The 23,242-nt window shown below is 40.0% G+C and overlaps 1 protein-coding gene across 24 annotated transcripts in view; it reads left to right on the top strand.

The window, feature by feature from the left end:
- The first annotated feature begins 427 nt into the window (after positions 1–427).
- Positions 428–23,242, top strand: part of LOC128752323 (formin-binding protein 1) — a 62,267-nt gene continuing 39,452 nt past the window's right edge. For 4 of the 24 annotated variants that reach the window (XM_053853414.1, XM_053853407.1, XM_053853404.1 and 1 more), the window contains exon 1: positions 11,966–13,142. In XM_053853414.1, the coding sequence (XP_053709389.1) occupies positions 13,014–13,142 (129 nt within the window). In that variant the 5' untranslated portion in view covers positions 11,966–13,013. Of the gene's footprint in view, positions 688–11,964; positions 13,143–15,299; positions 19,604–20,360; positions 20,721–23,242 lie in introns of those variants that run through there. The other 20 variants (XM_053853403.1, XM_053853421.1, XM_053853420.1 and 17 more) reach the window with 11 other exon arrangements.

The following is a 23,242-nucleotide window of genomic DNA, read 5'->3' as shown; positions in this document are numbered from 1 at the left end:
GATACTTATCGCACTGACTGTGCAAGAAGTTTTTAAAGTTTTATTTCTCTTTTTTAATCTACCCTGCACTAGCATTGCCTGTTACTACTACTTCGTATGGTTGTCCTCATCTCAAACATTCAATTGGATTGCAGACGCAGTGTTGAAAGTGAGCAAGACAAATAAACGCATCTTGAATCTTGGATTTTCAGTTTCAGCTCAAGTAATTAACTAAAAAGCAAATGTGAGTTTGCCTTACTTTCACTCATTACTCCAAAATATTTCATGAAAATCTTGCATAACACCGATGAACTAACGCGTTCTGCGTGAGCTGTGATGAGGCCTTGTCCCGCCTGTAGTCAAGACAAGCCAAACAGCAGGGGGCGTCAGAGACGCTCTATCCCCCTCCCCTCCGGCTTCTCGTGCCCGCGCAGCAGCAGCTGTCAGTGAGTCGGCGCGGATGCACGCGCTGAGAGCCTGTGGTGGTTGTGGATGGACGCAGCGGCTTCTTCTGGCCATCTTGTAGCAGACACGATGAGACGCTGACAGAACCAGCACTGGATCCTCTCTTTTCCCTGCGACACCGTCCTTGACAACTGTTAACGACCAACGCCAGTGTAGACTTGAACCTCGGGACCAAAACACGGGAGTTGTGGATTACACCGCGGACGCCGCGCTGGAACCATGAGCTGGGGGTCGGAGCTGTGGGTGAGTCGTGCCGCAATTGTCCCCCTCTCTCTGCTTGCATTAAAAAAAAAAAAGCGCGGATAGTGGCGCCTCAAATACCCGAACATTGTCCTTAAACCCGCACTCCCAGCTCTCCCTCGGAGCTAACGCGGGGGCTAATTTGTAGCGCTAAGTGCTAAACGCTTTAAAGCGTTACTTGGTTATTACGTCACAACGTGGAGGAGCTTTGATGTTTTCACCAAAACACAGCAGTAGATGAACCAGCGCAGGATGAATATCATTTTTGGATGCACACCTGACTATTTACCAGCACGTTTAGAACACACCCCCTCAAAATACAGCCTCTCGTCCAGGACCCAATAGTAGTTGGGATGTTTTGGTTGTTGCCCGGTGGAAGTTGTTTCCAGATATTGTGACACATCTGTATTCGTTAGTTTGTTGGCCCGTATAAAAACCATTAATAGATTATTTTGCCTATGTAAAACTCAGCGTCGAAGTGATATTTCCCTCACAAATGAACCCGTATTACGTAATGACGTGATCATTACGCGTCAACCGTCTCTAAAGTGATAAGCCACACTGAGTAAGACTAGTAAAATAGCTTTTTAATAGTAACCTGACAATTCCCCGAAATGGTCTGATTTATTGAACGTGAAAACATTACAAAATAGGTCCCAGATGGACAAAATGCATTGTAAAGTAAACAACTCTTATCTGTTTAGAATTGCATTAGTAAGTATCTTGGATTTTTATGATAACCATGTCATAACATATATTTGGATATGGTGTTTGCAGATGTCTCAGAGTCAGTTACCAATTCTCCTCCATTGAGTCCAGAGAGCAGCCCAGAACAGAGCTGGCCCTCTTTGACTGTCCAGCTTCTTCTTGTCTCTCTCAGAAATACTTCCCGCCTGGCGGAGTACTCCATACAAAACAGCTAATATTACCACCAAATAATGTAACTTTCTTACAATAGAGGCATTTGCTAATTGAGACCAAATTGTAATTCTTAAAACAAAAACAAACATGTCTATTTTTCATCCGTGTATCTTGAGTCATCACAGTGTGGGGATATTGAACTAAAAGCTCAGTAGTAGTGCACAAATGCATTCAATATATTGGTAAATACAAACTGGCGTTCATGTGCCAAGCGTGATGCATTTGGCCCTATACTGACAGTAACTGCACGGCAAAGCTCATGGAACGCTTGAAGCATACTTAATCTATTTTCACATCCTGCTGAGGAAGTTCTGGGTCCTACCCTGATGACAGTTGCTGGAGACTAAAGCTTGTGCTCAATAAGTGAAAAAATGTGTTGCAATCTTAAATATTCTTCGCAATATAGTCGTCTTGAGTGGTCATAAAATCACATTGACAGCAGGAGAAGAGGGTTAAGTAAGATAGGCATGGATAAAATGATGGCTAAAAAAACAGGTTTCTTTTTAATAATGTGAGGCAAATGATGTGGATAGATGTTTTCATTTTAGGTTGATGTCATTGGATCATTAATTGCCACCAAGTATGTAATTTGATTTGTCAGTGGTTGGGCTAACAGCTGTGACAATTAACTGTCAAACATTTTTGGACGTGACCATGAAAGTTGAACCATACAAAGAACAACTAAATTGCTCGTTCCTTCTGATCTGAGAAGCCCAAAACTTACTTTAAGTAGTGACTTGGTTCACAACCATAAACACAACGTGTGGTGATCGTGTCATGCACTGTAGACATATTGTCTTTCCAAATTTTTTTTTCAAATTTTCAATTGTTGAATTTCAACACCATTAAGTAGCGCTACCGCAGTAGCGCTTATTGCCTCTTCAGGAGACAAAAGACCTTGTGGAGCTTTGAATTCCAGCCTTGTGATGTCATTCTTTAGCCCAATACTTTATTACAACACTCTGTATCTGATGTCAATTCAGTCTCTGAGTCTGTGCAATTCTCAAATGTGCAGGCTTCTCTAGTATTACATCTGTAAAGCAGTCATATAGATTTCAGGTCTGTCTTCAACAATTTTACGACTTGATAATAAGCAGGCGTGTGAAGTTGAATTCCTGCTGTTGGGGGTTTATGCTTTGGCGGCTCGTGCTGCTGTTTTGTTGTGGAAACGACTGACTGGAAGTGCAGCAAGGCATTCAGCAACTGGAGAGGAGTGGGCTTGTTGTTGCAGGATTCAGTGTGTGTGTTGGTATGTTTTCCATGTTCATGCATGCATATGCAAGTTACCATACTGTGCTGGTCGTAATGTAAACCAGTGTTGCGTTGTCTTCCTGGTTTAATTTGTTGAGTCAAAAATTATTCATCGAATGAGCCAGCAGCAATAAAATCTGGAGATAGTTAAATCTGTTTGCCTTTCCAAGAAAAAGGGAAAGAGGAGGGGCAGAGAGGGGCTGCTCTCCTGAATTCTCCAGTAATTTACCTGTTCCAAAGTTCACTGAGAACACAACTGGTGCCCCACATTCTTTTCCCCAGTGATGTCGGAGTGTTAGCACTTCTGTATAGGTAGTTGAGCAAAGCAAATAAAGCCGGGAGGTATGTTTAATGCTTGCATAAGAATGGTAAATCTGAAAAAGGTTTCCATAATGTAAAGATCATATCCTGATGTCTTGGTTGGTGTATGGAATGTAGACATAGACTTGTTTGTGTAATTTTAAGGAACTTACCTTGCACTGGGCAGGTGGCATGCTCCAGTTGGCTAATTGTTGGCTGGTTGAAGGCTTATTATTTTCAGCCCAAACAACAAAAACTAGAGATCCTGAGAGCCACTGAACCCTGAAAGAAAAAGCAACAAACTGCATCACTCACATTTCAGCATTTGTTTTGTTCCTGGCATTGCAAACACTACAAACAGCAGATGAATAATACAAGTACAAACACAGAAGTCAATTAAATAAAATGGATTATTTTCTACATAGTAATGAAATTAAGTTCATACTCCTTTGCTATATGTGTTTTTACCATGATAGAGATTACTGTATGTTCTGTAATGTTCACACCAGATTGGTCCTCATGGTTTTCATGAGTTGTCTTGACATGTGATCATATACAGATATGACTTGAAAGCCTGCATCACTGTGTCTGGACATTTAGAATATGATTTTGGCCATCACATCAAAAGATGTGGATGTGGTTAGCACCAGATATCTTGCTTGTTGCGTGACAAGGATTTTAACATCTGACTTTCTGTGGGGGTTTATTGACTTTTAACGATACATTTTATTCTATATTACTTAGTAATGTTTCTGTCTCTGTTGTCAGATCTCAAAGTGGAACATTGAATCCCAGGAATACAATACAGCTTAAAGAAAATATGGCATGTTTTACCCTGAAATGTTCAGTCTCAAATCACAAAACTGCGCTGCAGGGATACATACAGTACATGCTTTCTATCATCCTGTTCATGGTTTTCAACAGGAAACAAAGTTAGATCTCAGGAAGTGACATCATCAATGAGCAACATTTCACAACCGCTTCAGCATAACACGAGGCAGCACTCTGAAGCTGAACCTCAACTCAAACTCACAACAGTGCACAGAAAGATGTTCCATTGTGTGAATAAACAGGTGTTATTGTTGTGAGTAACACAACAGTAAGTATTCTCAGATTCCTTTTGTGTCACATCATCATGGTAATGGTAGTATTTACCGTGACTTAAAGACAGATATTGGTGTGACATCACCATTTCACTCACCTGTCATTTCAACATATAGCAGATGCAACCTAAGATGCTGAATTTGTTGTGTGCTTGCAGAGGCACCCAGCAGCAACACTGAACAATAAAAGACCAAGAGTGAAACTTTGTTATTGTACATATGTAGTATAGTTCAAAGTTCAGATTTATGATCCTAGTTTGCTTCTTCTTTCTTCATTTTACCATGTATTTAAGTTGAAATTTGCTTATTAAATGTTCCAGGAAACAGTAGCTGTGATAACAATTGTAACCACTCCTATTTTGTTGTTTTTAGTGTAACATTAATGCACATCATCTAAACAACCTCTTTGAATGGCCATTTTACTTTCTTTGTGGCTCTTTTTCAGATTTATATTTCAGTACCCTTTTTATTCTGGTTCCTCTTATCGGTTCCTCAGACAGGTTTGTTCCACGCACACACGTGTTGTAGAGTGGATGTCATCGGATAAAGAGTACTGTATTTGACCTGCTATGCTAAACACCCTAGGCGTTCATAGCACTTTTGCGCCAACTCCTAGCATGATGGATAGCATCTTCCCCACCATCATCTGAAGTCACTTATGAATGATCTTAATGCAGCTTTACTGTACCTACTATATCTTTTGGTTTCAGACCTGGGTGTATTGAGTTTTGATGGACTCGGTAATTGAAGGGAATCAGAACTAGAATTGTTAGTTTGACAAATTTTGAAGCATACTTTCAATTAATAACTCACTAATTTTCTGAGTTTTCTGTGAATTTGGTTTCGATATGACATTCTTTTTTACTGTTCAGTGGTGGAATATAATGAAACTACAATGCAGTCTTTCTTTCTTTGAATTCCAAAATCACATGATTCAAAGAGGATATTTGTTTTGAATGTGCGTGAAAGAAACATTTTGTACAAACTGGAGCAAGGAAGGGGGAAGTCATCTGTGGTGAGACATGTGACTGTTTCTCAGTTCAGATGAGAAATTAAATTATAAATGGATGTTTACGAAAGTTGATTGTGTGCTGCTTATCTAATACGTTTCTAATGACTTTCTCTGATGATATACGCGGTGTTTATATGGACGTTTAACTTAATTTCCATAAATTAGTATTTGCTTCCCGGTGAAGAACAAAAAGTTGGTGGCTCTATGTCATATCCCTTTTTTCGGTTGTTAACACCTTTCACTTCTCATGGTGAAATCATTTAGGACGCCACTTTTCATGGTGGAACCAGAGTACGGCTATCTTCCAGAGAAAAAGAAATATTTGATTTGGTACAATGGAGAAATCTGAGACTCTCCTGAAAGAGCTGCAGCTGAAGGTAGGTTGCATTCCTCGGTGGTCATCAGCGTCATTTTAGCTAATCTCAATTGAGTGTCAAGTGAAGGGTTTGGCTTTAAGGGAAAGATTTTAATTGTGGGCACTTTCTTTTCTTCAGATGATTACAAGGAGAAAGTTGCTTTTGTCCGTGGGGCCCCCACTTCACTGCTCTTGTGCTTGTAAAATTGGTCTTGAGATATTGCCTGAGGGGACACAGATGGAAGTCCAATCTAAACCTCATGAGTCTTGAGGATTCCAAGCATCTGCCAGTAGGAGTGAGATATATGAGCTAATACCAAGGTGATGTTCTTAGAGCCTTCTGGTCTTTCTGTTCTGTGATCAGACCCCCGCCACCCTGACCAGCCTTATCCCCTGCTGCTCATTTGACATTCAGGTCACATCCAGGACTGAAACCCGAGCCACTTTGTTTCCTTCTGTCAATGTGCTGGAGTCATGGGGGGTCATGACTGACTTCAGCCTTCCCCCGGTAACTTTTCCCATTACATCCACCCACCTGCCGCCTCTTGATACCATCGGGCCCACTTTGTCTCGCTGTAAACCCCCACGACTGAAGAATTACGGTCAATGGAGCCACATCTGAGCTCACAGAACACAGAGATCCCCAGGGGGTAAGAATCTTAAAAAGAGAGGATGAAGAGGATGGAGGGCACGTGCATGAGTGGGGTGCTTTTTCATATGTAAATAGAAGGTCATGGGGGTTCATATAGCATATCCCCTCTTATATTTCAGCCCATCATTAGCTTGATGTACTGATCACGCGAGGCATAACATCTGCAGAGGAACTGTTAAAAGGATAAAAACTTTTTTAAGAAATCCAGCCGCCTAAGAGTAGGATTTTGAAATAGGGCGTCCAAAGCCCCGCCGCTAGCCCTTTCACCTCCCGGCATGACTGACTAAACAACTTGCTTTATAAAAAAGAAGCTGCAAACATCTATTTGTACAAAACTAACTTTTTAATAAAAACAAACATCTTAGTCAAATAGCAGAGATTAACTCAGTAGAGTTGACCCTAATGAATTAAAAAAACAACATATTTTTATGATGATTCTTTCCCTTACTACAAGCTAAGTGTCTACAGTTTTTTTTCCGAATTATGAAGCGAATCCTCACTAGGTTTTGAGTTTTTATGTTTAACATTTGATTTTGATTCAATTTTGAATTGGAAATGCCTCTCCTCTACTTTGTTTCATCGATCCTTTGCTCCAGGGGTCATATATTCTGGTTGGACTGCACAGTATACATGATAATGCTCAGTTGACAACATCTACTCTGGTTCATTATTGCTGTCATTTAGTTTGAACATAATTCTTAATGCTCAACAGAAATTATTTATATCAGTAATCACTGCTTCAATACTTCTATTGAATACAATACAATGGTTATTAATCTCTGAAAGACGTGTGGCTGACAAAGTTTTAGTTTTGAAAAGCAACTTAAATTTTTGTGCTATCTGAATCATGCTCCTTCTGTTGTGTTTCTGTGTCACCCGTTTGGTTAGTATCTCCTCTGGTATTTAATAAAACAAAACAAAACAAAAAAAAAACACTTCAGTCACATGACCCATGGTCATCTGAGCCTGATCTGCTTATTGGCATATTGTACTACAAACCTGTACACAGACTCATTTGTTGTTCTTGCTGCTGTGGCGTCGTGTTTCCATCAGCAAGGTGACACGAGGACAGTGACTCAGTTGAGAGCTTCTTCTGTGACCAACACGTTTAGTTTTAGCTTCTGCTTGATATTAGTGTTGTAAAAGAATGTATTAACTCATAAGGACACATTTAGTAAGAAACAGGGGAGAAATTGTGCTTAACTGAATTTTTCAAATCATATTTTCATGTTTTTCATTTTTCTCTGAAGCACACTTCCTGGACTTCTGTAAATCCAAACAGTATCATAAATCAAAAATGTACCTCCATTACCAAAGGAAATGCATTTTTCTGATGTATCATACATCAATAAATGTCAAATATGCACTTCATAAACTGTTTTATCATGCCTTGAAGATGCCTTTACCATATGTGGCCTTCTGTGATTGTGAGGTTACGTGATCTTTGGGTTGAGAATCAGAGTGACATTCGTGGTCTGTTATTTCACTTCCTAAAAAAGCCATTGTTCTACGGACACACCAGATGTCTGTGCTGACATGTGAACCTGAGCTGGAAAATTCCACTTCATTAAACCTATCCACGTCTGATGATGAATCCAGATATTTAAGCGAGAACATCAATCAGGTTAATCGAAGAAAAAGTCTCCCAAAAATGACTTCCAACCTTACATAGCGATACGAGGAGATGCTGATTCAGTAGAATGAATAGAACGGACAGATGTATTCCCTACTACTGCTAATACCTGTAGCAGGTATTCTGATGGGCACACTTTGCTACCACTTTGTGGCTAAAATGTAATATATACATAGATGATGAAAACGCAAGTGTTGGCTTTGCAGATTATAGTACTTTTAGTAAGTTATGGTTGCATTTTGGTATAAAGGATATAACTGTATGCATAAATCTATTCTCAAATAAGTCAAGTTATTATAAAAGTAAATTTGTACTATTGACCTCCGGCTTTGTATTTCATCACTGCTGTTTATTTGAGTGATGCTATTTGTGCCACAGTCCATTCTGGTATATTTCTGCTAGATGCAGTTATAAAGTGAGTAGCTTGTTTCATCATATATGTATGCTCATGCAGTGCACACGCACACTTCCTTGATTGTGTTTGTAAGCGTGTGGTGACAAAAACGTTCCTCTTGACGAGCTTCCTTTTCTTTTTTTGCATGTCAAATTTGATGCAGCCTGGTATTTCCTAGACAGAGCTTCACATGCTGAGATTTAATACATGGTTGGTATGTACAAAAAAGATGTCAAAAGGTGGGAATAGAATGTTGGGACAGATTTTCCCTTCATCAGTGGAAAAACAACCTGTTCAGTCATTAAAAGTTGTCAAGGAAGGACTGAAGGAAGTGGTTTTTGGGAACGGTTTCTCACATTGGTCTTGTGTCTTTGTGGTAACTCTGTAGATCTTCTGCTCTGCAATGGGGTGGTGAAGGGAAATCATGACCAAATCTCAAGGTGTTTAGACCGTGAGGACCTGAATGATTTGGGAATCTGCATGCTGTTATAATATTACTATTTCTTGTGCATCAGGCTCCATGGTGGATGTATCATATCAAACAGCCTCTATGGACAAATTGAGAAATAAACCTTTGTCGTTCACCTGTTGTGGTCGGTGCTTGATGTGTAAACCCTTTATATATTGGTGCTGTCTGATGTAATGCGTGTTGTAACACCTTCCTGTATGTGAGGGAGTTTGCATATAATTTGCACAGTGCCCAGACTGCCTCGATGGAAGTGCAAGAGAGCAAAAGCCATCACTTCACGCTCTAAGGTATTGATCTTGGCTGCCAGAGTCAGGTTGATTGAGCCACACAACCAGTTCCAACACAGCAACTTCTAGCTTGAGGAGCAGTTTGAATCAGTAGGTATATCGAGGATTATGGCGTTACTTTCTTGCAACATCTCACTTTTAATCTTGAAACACCTTGAAAGGTAAATAAAAGTATGGTGTTTTGCAGTGGTGGAAAAAAAAAGTTTTTGGACGCCCCATCCATTCTGCCGTGTGCGAATGGCATGCCTGACAGATATTAAATTGACAATGTTGTGGTTTTGTTTTATGTGCAGGTTTAAGCACATTCTGTAATTTGTTGACTTGGACACTGACAATGTTGAGAATTGACATATTGAAACAGTCAAAAATTAGTTTTGCTACTTTGTCTTGTAAACAATAAATAACAAACACACAAATAAAAAAATACGTTTGTTTCTAGGGGTGTCACAATATCCACCTCGGCACAATATTATCACGACATAAACCTCACGGTATGATATTCATTGTAATATCGTGGGGAAGCTTGCAATATCAAGAATAACAACAAAAAATGCTTTGACAACATTTATTGTCATAATCAAGGTTGTCGGATAAGTACAAAATTCAAGTAACAACTCCACATATCATTTTTGAAAAAGGCAACCCATGAATTAAATTAAATGAGACAGTAGAAATTTAAACAGCCTATTTAATAAATAAAAATACACAGGTACAAAAATGCCCAGCCTTAAATAGTTATTATAAAATAAAAATTATACAAATAATTTAAAAGAAAAAAAAAACTCCCTAGTCTTTGACAGTCCAATAGAAATAAATATAAGTACTGAGATACCACAAAATTGCCTCATCTTTAGCAGTTAATAAACAACAACAGTAATTACAAAAAAACAAAATTCCACCACAATATCGCCTTATGTGCCATAATATGATATCGACAATACCGTGACACCTCTATTTGTTTGTGTCTGTATAATTCAGAAACACCTTTTGAAACACACAAAAATATTTTTCCACAATTTTTTCATCATTATATTTCAGATTATGTCAAATTTAAAGGCTGTGTTTAAGTCTTTTTTCCACCACTGTGTTTACTTATGCCATTCTTCTTGTGCTTGGTGTTTCCCTCATTTGACCATGACAGCTGTTGGAAAGAAGTGTAGTGGTCATGATTGTTTTTGAGCCACAACGTGAAAGCAATTGAGCTGTGTGTAGCACGACTTGGCTTGAGCAACACCAAAGCCCTTCGAACCAAAATTAGCTTCTCCAGTATCCTCCGTGCGGTCATCTGAGCTGAGTGGCATGTACAGTCTACGAGCGGTGATATTTGTATCTCAACAGAACTCGCTTGGTGTGTCTCACACTGTGTTGTGAAAATGTGAAGATCATATGACACTGCTGGACACTCAGATACATTTACAGATACAACTCGAGGTATGTCATGTATGACAGTCTTCAACAACAAAAATAAATATATAGATAAAAATATATAAAAAATAATATAAAAAATAAAGCCTATTCCTAACTCATTTACATGTTTCACATGGGAACAGGATATGTTTGTAAACCTTTGACTCGCACACAGAAGTTGTTTACGATGACATTTGATTTGATTTATTTGATTTCAGCACCAATCAGCTTCTTCATTTACTGACGAATCTTTGACGCAGTGACTCGCTCCCACCATGTTTGACCGGGTGTGCTTGAGGGTTGATGGAACACATTAGTCAATTCCAGCAGTCATATGACATGTAACGTCTAATCGACTACAAAAATTTGTCACGTTGCTTTGTAAAAACACACGGGCCACAGGTTGGGCATTGAGGTCGTTATTCAGAAGCAGTGAGAAAATATCACATTCTCTGGAATCATTAAGATATGTTGATTTATATTCCTTTAATTGGTTCCTGACTGAGGTCCGACTCCAAGTGGCCACCATCGCTGCGCGTCACGGAGGAGTTCGAGCGGTGACAGGTCAAAGTGTTCAAAAGTGAGGCTTCATTTTGTTTGTGAAGATAATGCGTCTTAAGGATGAGCAGCCCCCATCGACACCATGGTAGAATGATGAAAGAGCGTTCCGTGTTTGGTCTGTGACGTCACACACCCTCGAGCTAACAGCTAGCATGTCGGTTAGCACGGAGCCAACTTGTAAGAGGCGATTGATTTCTTTTGAATGATGTCACACACGTCACATCTGCATTATTAGAGGTTTTTTTTTTTTTACAGTGATGTAGTGAAGTGTCTTCAGTGTCTCTCCTCCTAATAATAACCAGAACTGAACTAGGGAGCAACTGAATACATCGTTTTAGATTATTATTCAAATAAGACCTTTTGATGTGGATGTTGATCAGATATTTTATATGAGACACATATGTGTATAGTGATGATTTTAAATTATTTTGTTTTGTGCTTCATGCTTCACAGGGTTAATACATGTTCCTGGATTATCCCAATGATTTTGAGGAAACCAAATGTCAAATCCGGTCAAATACCACAACTTTCGTTCTTGACGTCACTGTTTCATATTTTCATTTTAAGTTCGAGAAGCATCACATTTGAATGGCACAACACTGAAAGAAGAATTATTATTAAAATATTGTGCTTGGGTCACATAAGTCTGTGGCTTTTAAACAAAATGAACCCCAGCCCATCACCATTTAAACTAAGTCCTGGTCTGTCCACACTCAGGCACTGGTTGGTTGCAGCATGACGTTATAACGTGTACAGTGTGAACACAGTGAGTGTGCTGCGACTGAGAGGCAGGAACGGGATATTTGGAAACTAGACATTCTAAACAAAATCATCAAGACAAATTTGTGATATTATCTACGTGTGAGGTGAACATTTAAAATCTGAAAAGGGGGGGGGGGGGGGGGGGGGGGGGCAATAAATGGAAATCAATATTCCCAGTGTAATTAATATTCATTGACAGGAGATGAGTCAGAGCTAATCGGAGCCCAACTAGAATAAAAGTTTTGCCTTTCTTTCAGCATCAGGTAGGACAGTCATGTGATGAAACATGAAAACGGCAACCTAGCTGTTGGAGCAACACGCATACATAGGTGTACAATGAATACATATACAGTATAGTATGTACTTGTAAGCAAACTGGTGATGATAATGATATATCTTTTGTTGAAACAAACAAACAAAACAATGTAACGTGATAAACACCCATCAATGAGCAGGACATCAGAAAGGTTACCTGTCCATTGTGACATGGATAAGGAAAGTCATATGCTTGACTTGTAAAGATCCTGAATTTTCAAGTGACATAGTTAGCAGAGCGCAACTGACCGATGACAGCTTTTCTAGAAACACATATGATGATTTCAAGCGACTGTACATTCACTACAAAGAACCTCAGTCAGGTTTAAGTAGTTGTTGGAGGCAGGACTTAAAGTATTAGTCCTCCCTCTAGCAGCATTGTGTCCGTTTTCCTGCCTGAATAAATCTGAGTTGACAAGTTACACCCATAGAGTTGTTGGGAGTTTTGCTTGCTAATTGATGACATCTTCCCATATTGAAGACACAAATTTCCTTGATTCTCTAAAATAGGCCTTATGTAAGATGTTAAAGAGCTTTGTCCACCATCAAAACAGCTTAAGAAGAACAATGGCTAATGTGTGTTAGCTGGCCCAGCGGGATTAATCCGTCCAACAACAGCCTCTCATTGGGCAGCGGAGACGTTACTCCGCAGGTGTCGTAATGCGATTAAAGCTGCGTAATTTAATCAAGTTTAGCGACATTTCAATCCTTTTTTGCTTTGTTTTCGTGCTGTCTGCCGTCTTTAATGACTCCGCCACCTTTTTTTGATCCATCTGAAGGTTGCTTCTGGATGGTTCCACCGTAAAGAGGATTACCACGGGCGGTAGACCGTCAGTTCAAGTTGTCCTCTGAGGTGCATCGACGAATGCTCAGCTTCTCTTTTGCCGTTTTGTCGTGAAGACTGATCATGTTGCGCAGGCGAAGCGAGTTTAACATTTTCCTGGAGAATGTCAGCTCTTTGAAATCTGAGGGAAATCAGACCGGCGCCTTTGAGGAGTATGTGCAGTCGTTACTACAGATGAAGATGACCAGCACTGTGAGTGACTTGACATACCTAGCATTCGGCAATGCGTGAAACCCTTCAGTAAGATTTTGAGATGCTACAGTTGCCTCTCTGGCAACTTATTATTTCAACCATGCTTTAATGTTTCACTGCAGTGTTGCAACTTTCTGAATTAGTCGCAACAAAGGAAGTTATTGAGACAAAAAGAACAAACTGACACTGCAGTCATACATGTGTGTCTTTTTCTTCCCCTCTCTCAGTGGTGTCGACATGCCTGTGCTGTTAGTGTACAAGCTCACAGGGTATCCTTCATGTAATTGCTCAGCCGTCTGGTATTTTGGGTTCGTCATTGTTGTGTGTCACAGAAAATACCTTCTGCCTTATAAGATTTGGAACTCATCAGACGGTTTTAGCGTCTTGGTCTTTTTGAGAAGTCCAGGAAATTAGCGGGATCTTTTGTGCAAATTTGACTCATTTCAGTGCTGGAAATCAGACTTGTCCTACTGGGAGAAGGATTTATTATTTTAACATTTGTATGGTTGTTTGGGGTGAGAAAAGTGAAAGGAGGAGATTCAAGAGCACTGAACGTGACCCGCACTCCAACACTTAGATTTCAGGCGAGCTCAGGCAGGCGTTGTGTCTATAAATATCTTCCTGGCATGCAAACAAGAAGTCTTTTGCCTAACATCTACTGAGGCCTCAACAGCTGTTCATATTTTATTTTACATTTTTTTTAAACATTCCTGTAGTTTGCTTATTTTCTTCCATGGAATTCTTCGATTACATGGAAGTGAAATCACTCGTAGAAGTAAATAAAATGGTGGATTAGAAGGATCATGGTGATTATATTGCAACATAATGAAGGGTGCATATAACAAATTATTATGAACATTTTGATGAGAACATTGTGGAGTGCGACAACATGGATGAAAATGTTGATTGCTATGACTGGAAATGAGCGACTCTATTGCTCAAATGACTCACATGATTGTCAGTAGCTCATGGTTATGGGACTGCTGTTCATATTCCTGACATGGAGGCTGTGCACGCCTGAGGACACATTGTTCCGGCTTTCTCACTGGGACAAAGCCTGGTGTGTGTTCCACTGAGGGTTTGGTATCTCCCCCAAATATTTGTTCATGCTGCAGGACGCCCACTGTCAGCGCGACATGGACCAACCCCTTGTCCGACAGTAACTTTGTGTAGAGCTCAGTGTGTCACGCTCGAGCTGTATCATGATCAGCAGCCATGTTGCTCTTAGTCTGTTGATGAAAAGCAGTCTAGAACTTTGCTTTTAAACCACAAGAATAGTCCTGCTCTGTTTAAACAGTAGGGTCTTTTATTGGTGATTTGAATGGATGGAACTCTCATGATGATCACTAGTGTTTCCGCTTGTACTGTAGAACTGACATTGTATAATGTTCGCCTAGCTGTCATGGCAGCTGTTATTTGGAGTTAAAACGTTGAATTGAAATGAATCCAGCCGGCAACAAGGTTATCATGAAGTTCTGAGCTGTTATAAAGGGCTATTTTGAATCAGTTTTTTTTTCACGTTGACTTACTCCTACGATGTACTAGCCACCCTTTTCAGGGTCCTGTCCAGGGTCCAGCCTCTCGCCAAAGAACCGCTGGGATAGACATCAGCATCAAAGCGTCTCCATCAGTTGTGAATCAGAATGCTGCGTGAGTGTCTTCTTGGACTTCTGTGGACTTGTGTTGCCCACTGTGTGTGTGAGATGGAGGTGCCAGTGCTCAAACTCCCATTTTTGACTCTCCCATTTCCAGGGAGGCAGTTCCGCCGCTCAACGTTCCCACTCAGGTCCCTGTTTTTTCAGTCCGATTTTCTGTATTCACAGGACCAATCTAATCTAATCTAATCTAATCTAATCTAATCTAATCTAATCTAATCTAATCTAATCTAATCTAATCTAATCTAATCTAATCTAATCTAATCTAATCTAATCAGATTAGATGCATGAGGTTTAGGAGACTGCACAGATGACGATGTTCGCTAATGATATGGTGGTTTGCAGTGAGAGTAGGGAGTAGGGCTGAATGATTTTGGTAAATAATCTAATTGCGATTTTTTTCTCTCAATATCTTCTCATGTATTTTACAGCAAACACAACTAATAAATCAATCTGTATTATAATAAACCATATGTGATTCAGTATATATAATTGTTCTTGCTTATAGGCTATTCTTATGTTAAGATAAAGGCAAATTAAGCATGAATTAAAATGAAAGATGGTTTATTTGTCTACTTCAGTTTCAACTGTAGACTTACTAAACTGATAAATCACGCAAACTAAAGTGCATATTACAACAATAATGCAAACCAATATGTGGCTTTACCACTCTTAACACGTCCAACTCTTCATGTAAACGTGGATTGCACTTTTTAACCACTGTCTGAACATAAACAGCCCATAGTTAGTAATAAAAAAAAGCCGATTGGACAATAGACGTCACGTATTGCTGCCACTTCTACGAGTGCGCATCAGTTTTATTTACAGGTGCGAGAAGAGATGCAAAAAGGGTGCACGTGCATACGGATTGTGTTCTACGAGTATGTGGAACTTATGCACCTGTTTTGGCGGTGGTTGAGGTGGAAAACTTAATGAATCACAATTGCAGTGTCAAGAGCTCGTGTTTAGCCACTTGTATCTGTGCACTTAGAAAATGAAGGCGAAATTACTTTTCGTGTTTGTATGAATGTAAATCTTCTTTTTACACGCACTCGCCACGGGGTTTATGGATCCAAATGTGCAGTTATGGATACGAGTCTTGTGTTACGGGTATGTTGCACCCATTTTACCTTCATAGGCTAAAGCCGTAATTTACAGCTCAATGGCTGAAGCTCACTGTTGCGCTGCGCCACCAACGTGAAAGTCACGTGACCAGTCACATCGCAGCCTTACGTTGAGAAAATCACGTTTTATCATATTGCGGTATAATCGCAAATGCAATTAATCGTTCAGCCCTAGTAGGGAGGTGGTGTAAAAGCTCAGGAGGTGGAAACAGCATGAATATTTTGCCTCAATTGTGTAGTGTAAATGAACCGAGATGAAGTGGACAAAATCAGACGCAAATGCATCAGTAGGACAGCTAACAGTAAAGAAGTTAGGACAGATGGTTGGGACACACGGAGAGGAGAGTGTGTTAGACAAGAATCATAGAGGCTCATTGAAGTAGTGGATGTGCACATGAAGACAGTAGATGTGACTAGGGAGGTTTATCAAGGTGGGTGGAGGCTGTGGAAATGACCACAGAAGAAAAGTTACTGTGTTGTCGTGTTCCAGTGGTAGCTGTTCAAGCTGTCACTGTGTCTTCATTGCGACTGTTACAGCCTCTTCTTTTGTTGATGTTGCCATCTTTGTAGTTGTTGTCGATAACATTTAGTTCCAATGTTTAACAGTACTCATCAACATTTTAGTCTGTGTGCGCTTATTGAAACAGCATCTCGGTAGCACTGTCTTCAGCCCACGTGTGTCCACTAAAAAGACAAACGTGTCCTATTGTCACTTTGTTCAGCCTCCACTGAACATCTGTCCCTCGGGTCTCTCTGGAGCTGCAGTGTGACATCTGCTTTTTGTTCTCTCAGCAGGTTTCCTGTCAGAGGCCCTGCTTCTTATCCACACACCAGTGACACAACACCAGGAAATTGTTGCAAGAATCCCTTCAAACTCTGCAACATTTTTATCAAAATATCTAAAGTGACTTTTAAAAAGCTTCACATTTATCATTTTTTTGGTCATGGTTGCGTTCTGAAGAGCCTATTGATCTTCCTTTGAATCCCCAGAGTTCAGACCTCAGTAGCTTTAATGAAACAAAATCCTCTGGAGCCTGTGGCGGTGACCATCAGCCTAGTTCGCTGCTCTTGTATCACTGTTTTATCGCTTTCGTTCTGATTTTGATGAGTCAACAATTTCTACTGATTTTTACGGCTGTGCAAGCAAGCTGACACCACACATCCTGTCTAAAACAATCAGTGTTTTCAATAAGCTGTTGTGCAGCTCGTCTTTCTAACAGACACAGATGCAAGAATCACTAGTTTCACATTATACCTTTTCGTCAACATAGAGGGCGTTCAATTATATGTTGTAATTGTTGGGTAATATTTTCACAGTTTTTTCAGTTTTAATGTGTTACAATATTTATTGTTGTATAATTACATCAGCTTACTTTTCTCATTTTTAAAATACAGATTTATTTTCAAGATTGCCTATTCTTAACCTAATACAACCTGACTGTATTTTTTAACGGAAAGGAAAGTATATAATAAAAACTTTTTGCTATCACTGCTCCTGTCCTCCCCTGGTAAGTCTCTGTATGTCTACCGGATGGTAGTATGTAATTTCGTTGTTAATGCAGTATTTGTGGTGCTCTGACAAGAAAGGCTAGTTTATCTTTCATCATCTTCATCTTCGGGTAATTGTTTTAGTTTGTGGTGACCGAGTTATTTACTATGCAGTTTGTCACAAAAATTGCTCATTTGTTTTTATTTTACTGGTAAGGATTTGACATATTTAGGAAATAGTCAGGAAACATCGGCATTAATCTTTATTTAAAACATACAATATTTGAATAAATTTTACTAATCCAAAGCTGGAACAAGGTTGATTAAGATCAAACCTCTTTAGAGTCTAACTTATCAAGATAGTCTTTTTTTGTGGTGTACAGGCCCGAAAAGTAATTTCAGTGGGTAACCAGGTCAATCTTCCTTTCGGTCCGAGATCCCATCTTAACTGGATGCTAAATAATGTGCATTAGTTGAGATTAACTGAAGTCCAGTGCATTTAACCAGACCTTAATCCATACCAGTTGATAGAGCTGCAAGACCACGAGGTTGATCATAAACAACACAGTGGTTGTTTGGAGTGCAACATTGTATTTTGTCTTCTCGTTCTTTCAACCTGTTTCCTGAATAAAAAGGAATATTTAGCCTCTCAGTTGTATTTATTTGAACTGGTGTTGTACCACAATAGGAGATGCTTCCCGGGGAGCAGGCCTCAGTTCTGAAATAACAAACAGGGTGGGATTGGCCGGACTCCCGAATGCTTCATCTCCCAACATGCTGCAACTCAGGTCAGATGTTGGGTTGAGACAGCACGATCAATCAAGAGGTTATCGGATGAGTCGAACCTCCTTTGTGCAGGTGTTTTTCAGAGTACGAGTTCAAAGGGACTCTTGGATTAAATTAGATTAGATTGCCTCATATTGAAAGTAACCCTTCTGTGGATGAGTTTTCAGGACTGTGTCAAAGGTGCACGTGGAGATTCTGCTGATTAAATATGGCCATTTTCTTCCCCCATTGAGAAGGACTTATCGGGCTCTGACAGGCTAGTCTTCTGAATACACCAATTTAATGGCTGTGTGGAATAATGATTTCATGAGTCAGACCCACATCCTGTCTGATTCATATCCCACTGGGATTCAAGGACTCACAGTTCTGAGGTACTGGTTTCGGACCGCAGAGTCACCTCAGAGACTTTTCCTCTTACGCACCATTAAGTTGTCAAATAGTGAATCCTTTTCACTTTTTTGACTATGAAAGCGGTGTTTTTCAAATTGTGATATACAGACTGGAACGTAGGTGAATTGGTTCGGAAAGGTCTATATTTTTGATAAGCTAAAACTGAAATATTAAAAGTCATTTAACCATCAGTATGTCTTTGTTAAGTTACGTCACACTTCCAAATTTGGAGGATTAGTTGGAGCTTTTTTAAGTGTTGCATTGTCCTCTTCCTGGGAACTAAGCAATCCCATCAGCCTACAGTAACAAGCTTTGGCGATTTTGGCGACAGACCTGATTGTGTGACGCTACTCCTTTTCCTGTTACTGACAGCATGTTTAGAGGGAAGTGTTTCCGCTCACTCTGCTGCATTATTTATTAAATTCACCTCCCGTGGATTGATGGCTTTCCACTCAGCATCAGATGTTTGAAAGCTCAGTGACTTGTCACTGTGAGGAAGATCCTGGAGATAATTTTCTCCTTAGATGTTTATGGCAGTGATGTAGGAGTGGAAACTTTGGCAGCAGTGACTGTAGACTTGACCCCCTCCCATAAAAATGTAATCCCCTCTCATGTAATCCCGCCTTCTCTGTCATCTCCAGTCCTTTGAAAGCCCTCCTCCCTCTCCCCCGTCCTCCTCTGCCATCCCACTTATTCCACCTTACGCCTGATGGAGCATTAGGCTCAGAGCGCTAAGGGCGGCCACAGATTCACATTCAGAGTGCGAGTGGGCTGCAGCTCCAACACTTCCTCCCTGGGTCCCTTGGATTCTGACTTATTCCAGACGTTCAGGAATTACTTTGCTGTGATTCTTTTGTTTTTCCCGCTGAAGTACTCTGCACTTCACCCACCATCTCTCGGACGTTCAGGAAATGTGTTTCTCGTTTGGATATCGTCCCCTCCCCAGCCTCTAACCTGGATAAGAATGTTTCAGAAGGGTATTCCCTCTGTGGATAAGATGGTGCCCCTGCAAAAACGGGTAATTTGAATTGTGTATGGAGGAGTGTGAGTTGCAGAGAAAGGAGGGTTTGATGTGAGAATGTGGCTTCAGTGAGGCATGCGGGTTATTGTCTGTATTGTTCCCTGAGCCGCTCATGTGCAGAGGAGCAGCACAGTGTCAGGATGGCTTATGTACTAACCAGGGTTGAAACTGAAGATTGCATATTGATTGTCCACTAGAAAGCATACGTAACTGCATTACTTTGTCCGCTAATTCAACTGTTTGCTGGAGCTGATGGTTCAAAGTTCATTCATGACACGTACGATTGACAATTCCCAAGATAATTAAATCAAAAATCATAATGAACTAAACTATGGTGAAAGGAAACTAAAGATCAAAGAACTAAGATTAGAGGTGTTAAACAAAGAAGCTTGTTTTTGTTATCACATCATGCAAAGTAAGGCTGGACAGTAACAAAATTAGATTATAATAAATAAAAAGCATAGCAAAAGTACTTCAATCAAGCACGTAATGCTGTCATAGAAGTTGTAAACTGATTCAACATTATTTTTTCAATTCTAGAAAGTTCTAGCATGCTGGATCAACATGTTGACATGTTCAGGTGTGTTCAAAGGCTGAGAAACGTGTCTTTTTTATACTCTATAATGAAGCACCCAACTGTAAATAGAATATTCGCTGTGCTTCTGAAAAGGACATAGGAGCCAAACAAATGTTACTGCTTGTGTCTAACCAGTAACTCTGGGTTTTTAATCTTGTCACATACTGCTGAGTGGCTCGTCTGTGGTGAGTAATAGCTCATTGAAAACGAGCAACAATAGCGGCAGGAAAAGTCCCGCTCCCTCATTGTTTCACTTAACTGACCCAACGAACAGTTTGTCGATTAATGTCAGGCTTTAATAAAACATTATGAAACACACACACAAAAAAAATACAGGTTGCACTAGACACAAAAACCGCTTCCTTCCTTGCTTAGAGGAAGACGTTCTCGGTGCTGATGTCATTGAAGGTAAAGTGGAACACTTTGCAGTGGGAAACATTGTAGCTATCATTCGGAAAGAAAAAGCACTTTTGTGGATTGAAATATATTTCAAACATGGTTGATGACCTGATGGGTGACTGTTGGAGCTTCATCAAGGTACTTCTTCATTCTGCATCATCTTTTCCTGTTGCATGTTAAAGCTTTGTGAAAAATTGCTTTCGTTGGCAGCCAGATTTCTTGCTAAATAGCTCATTCTTAGCAGTTATTTTGCTCCAGGTCATGAATAAAGTTGACTGCCAGCTATCCCAATGTCGGTCAACGTGTGCTGGCACCTCTTTTTTGAACGTCTCAGCACATGAAACACGAAAGAGCCAAACTCTATTCCATGCCACAATGCTCAGGATTAACCTCTGACAGAACTAGGATAATTCATTTTACATTTTAATGCTACAAATTCTTTGCTGCAGTTCTGCTTAATATGTGATTTTGTGGCTATGTACTGTCTAAGGTTGTAAAGTCAATAGCAATGCCGTTGCATGCTATGTCGACTACTGCAATGACACTCAATAATGTCATTACAATTACATGTAAACTTGAAAACCGCTACATAGAATGTCAAAACCTCAACCTCAGTCTGAGTTCTACAGAAAGCAATAAGAGAAACAAAGACAAACTTTGAGACCTGCAAATTAGTGATTGTTAAGCTGCAGTGCTAGCCACTGTTCTGTGATACAAATATATTACCCTCAAAAGATTATGTTCCACATCCAAAGTGCATGGTTACACTCGACATACTGGTCATCCTTCTCGTCTTGTAGCTGGGACACTTCAGAAATGCCGACTGGATAAACAACTCATCCAGCTGTGCAGCAAGAGACCTCACACTGTCCAAATCTGACCTTCTGTGCAACTCCAGAACCAAGGACGTTTCTTCATAGATTCTGCCTCGTTTTCTTTCTGTCTTTCTGTATTTTATAACAGTTGATTAACTTGCTGTTAGACTTCAGACATCATCCTTCTAGGCTCCATCTACACAGCTATTCTTCAACTATTTTTTCCCCAGTTAAAAAAAGTGCTTTCTGCCATGCGCACAGATTTTTAAACACATTTAGTTCAACTCAGGCTTTAAGTTGGGCTTTTGAACCAGGGCATCCAAATCCCGCCCCTGGCCCATAAACCCGCCCCCAGCACGCAAACCTTTTATAAAAACAAACATCTGAGTCAAATAATTATCAACAGAATGAACGCCACAATAACACTTTCAGACGCAGGAGTCTCTTGGGCAGTTGTTTTACTCTGCTGACCCTGATTAATTTAAAAACAGATATAGTTAACATGATTCTATCGCTTACTATAGGCTAAATGTCTACAGCTTTGTTAATCTTCTTCCATGCCGTGAGTGTCATGACTCGAGAGATGTGGATAAGCACAAGATTATGCCGGTAAATAAATATGGCGGCCAAGCTACGGCTGCAGAAGTTTTGAGAAATGGCAAATTTTGATCATGTTCAGTGAAATTACCAAGCGGAAACACCGTTTTCTTGGAAACCAGCGTCACGACAGTACACACAAGGCATCACACTGGCACTAATAATCAGACATTTAGGGCGTCCTGCTGAGAAAAACTGGGCGTCCATTTTTTTTTTTTTTAGGCAGATCTGTGGTCGCATGCTCACGCAACACTCGCAACACTCCACCACTAGGGAGTAACCCAAGTTTCAGTTAGATTCAAGTTTTGATTCTGAAATATTTACGTGAGACTTGTTTGTGCCTGGCTTTTCTGAAGACTGTGCTTTAACTGTTACAGTATGTCCACAAAACATCTATGTTCACAATGATTGTTTGCTGCTCATTATGAACGTTTTGTCTTTACATTTACATGGTGTTTAAATGTTACATGTTACAGTTGTTGCTGAATGAGCGCCAGTCTGAAGTTTGTTATTTAAGTGATGATTTTCAAGGAGAGAGCTGAGACAGATGGTGGTGTCATTGTTCCTACTGATCAGTTGTTTATGCAGAGTGACAGGTCTGGCATTTTTCAATTGTATCCACTCAGGGACGCAGTCTCCAAAATGATCAGATCCATTAAGGATGCAAGGCCTATCCGACATAACCAGTGTGGATTAGGGCTGGGTAAAAAATATTTTAAATTTATTTAATTAAGCATTTTCCATTTTGCTTCACAGAGCATGAAATCAATTTGCATGTCATCTCACAGCGGCATGCGTAAGTCAGGTGGAAGCTTAGAAGTCTGCATGTCAGCACACTATTTTGGATCATCAATACAATAATATATGGATTTAAAAACAATCTAAGACATGAAGCTGGTCGTGGCTGCCAAGTGGAGCTCGGTTACTGCAACATTATGAAAAACCTCAGAACCCACGTGACCAGGTATATCACACTGCACCTCAAACCTTAGAGTTAGCTGTCGACTACAATCCATCTGGGGCAAAACAAATGTTTAGGTTTTTCAGTTTTTCCCTCCCACTATTGCTGTGTACATTTGACACAGGGTGGTTTGGGCTTGTGGTTGGGAGATGTTCCCTTTTCTTCACAGCTCCTGCTCGACTGGAGTTATCTTAAAGTGGTATATGAGTGGTACATTAAGGCAAACATGATGATCAGAAAGGGACTAATATTGCTAACAATAAGACAATGTGTGTTGCTTGCTTCAG

The sequence above is a fragment of the Synchiropus splendidus genome, chromosome 1, assembly GCF_027744825.2.
Source record: "Synchiropus splendidus isolate RoL2022-P1 chromosome 1, RoL_Sspl_1.0, whole genome shotgun sequence".
Classification (NCBI taxonomy): domain Eukaryota; kingdom Metazoa; phylum Chordata; class Actinopteri; order Syngnathiformes; family Callionymidae; genus Synchiropus; species Synchiropus splendidus.
The sequence above is the reverse complement of the archived record's forward strand: the minus strand, read 5'-3'. Positions and strand labels throughout refer to the sequence as shown.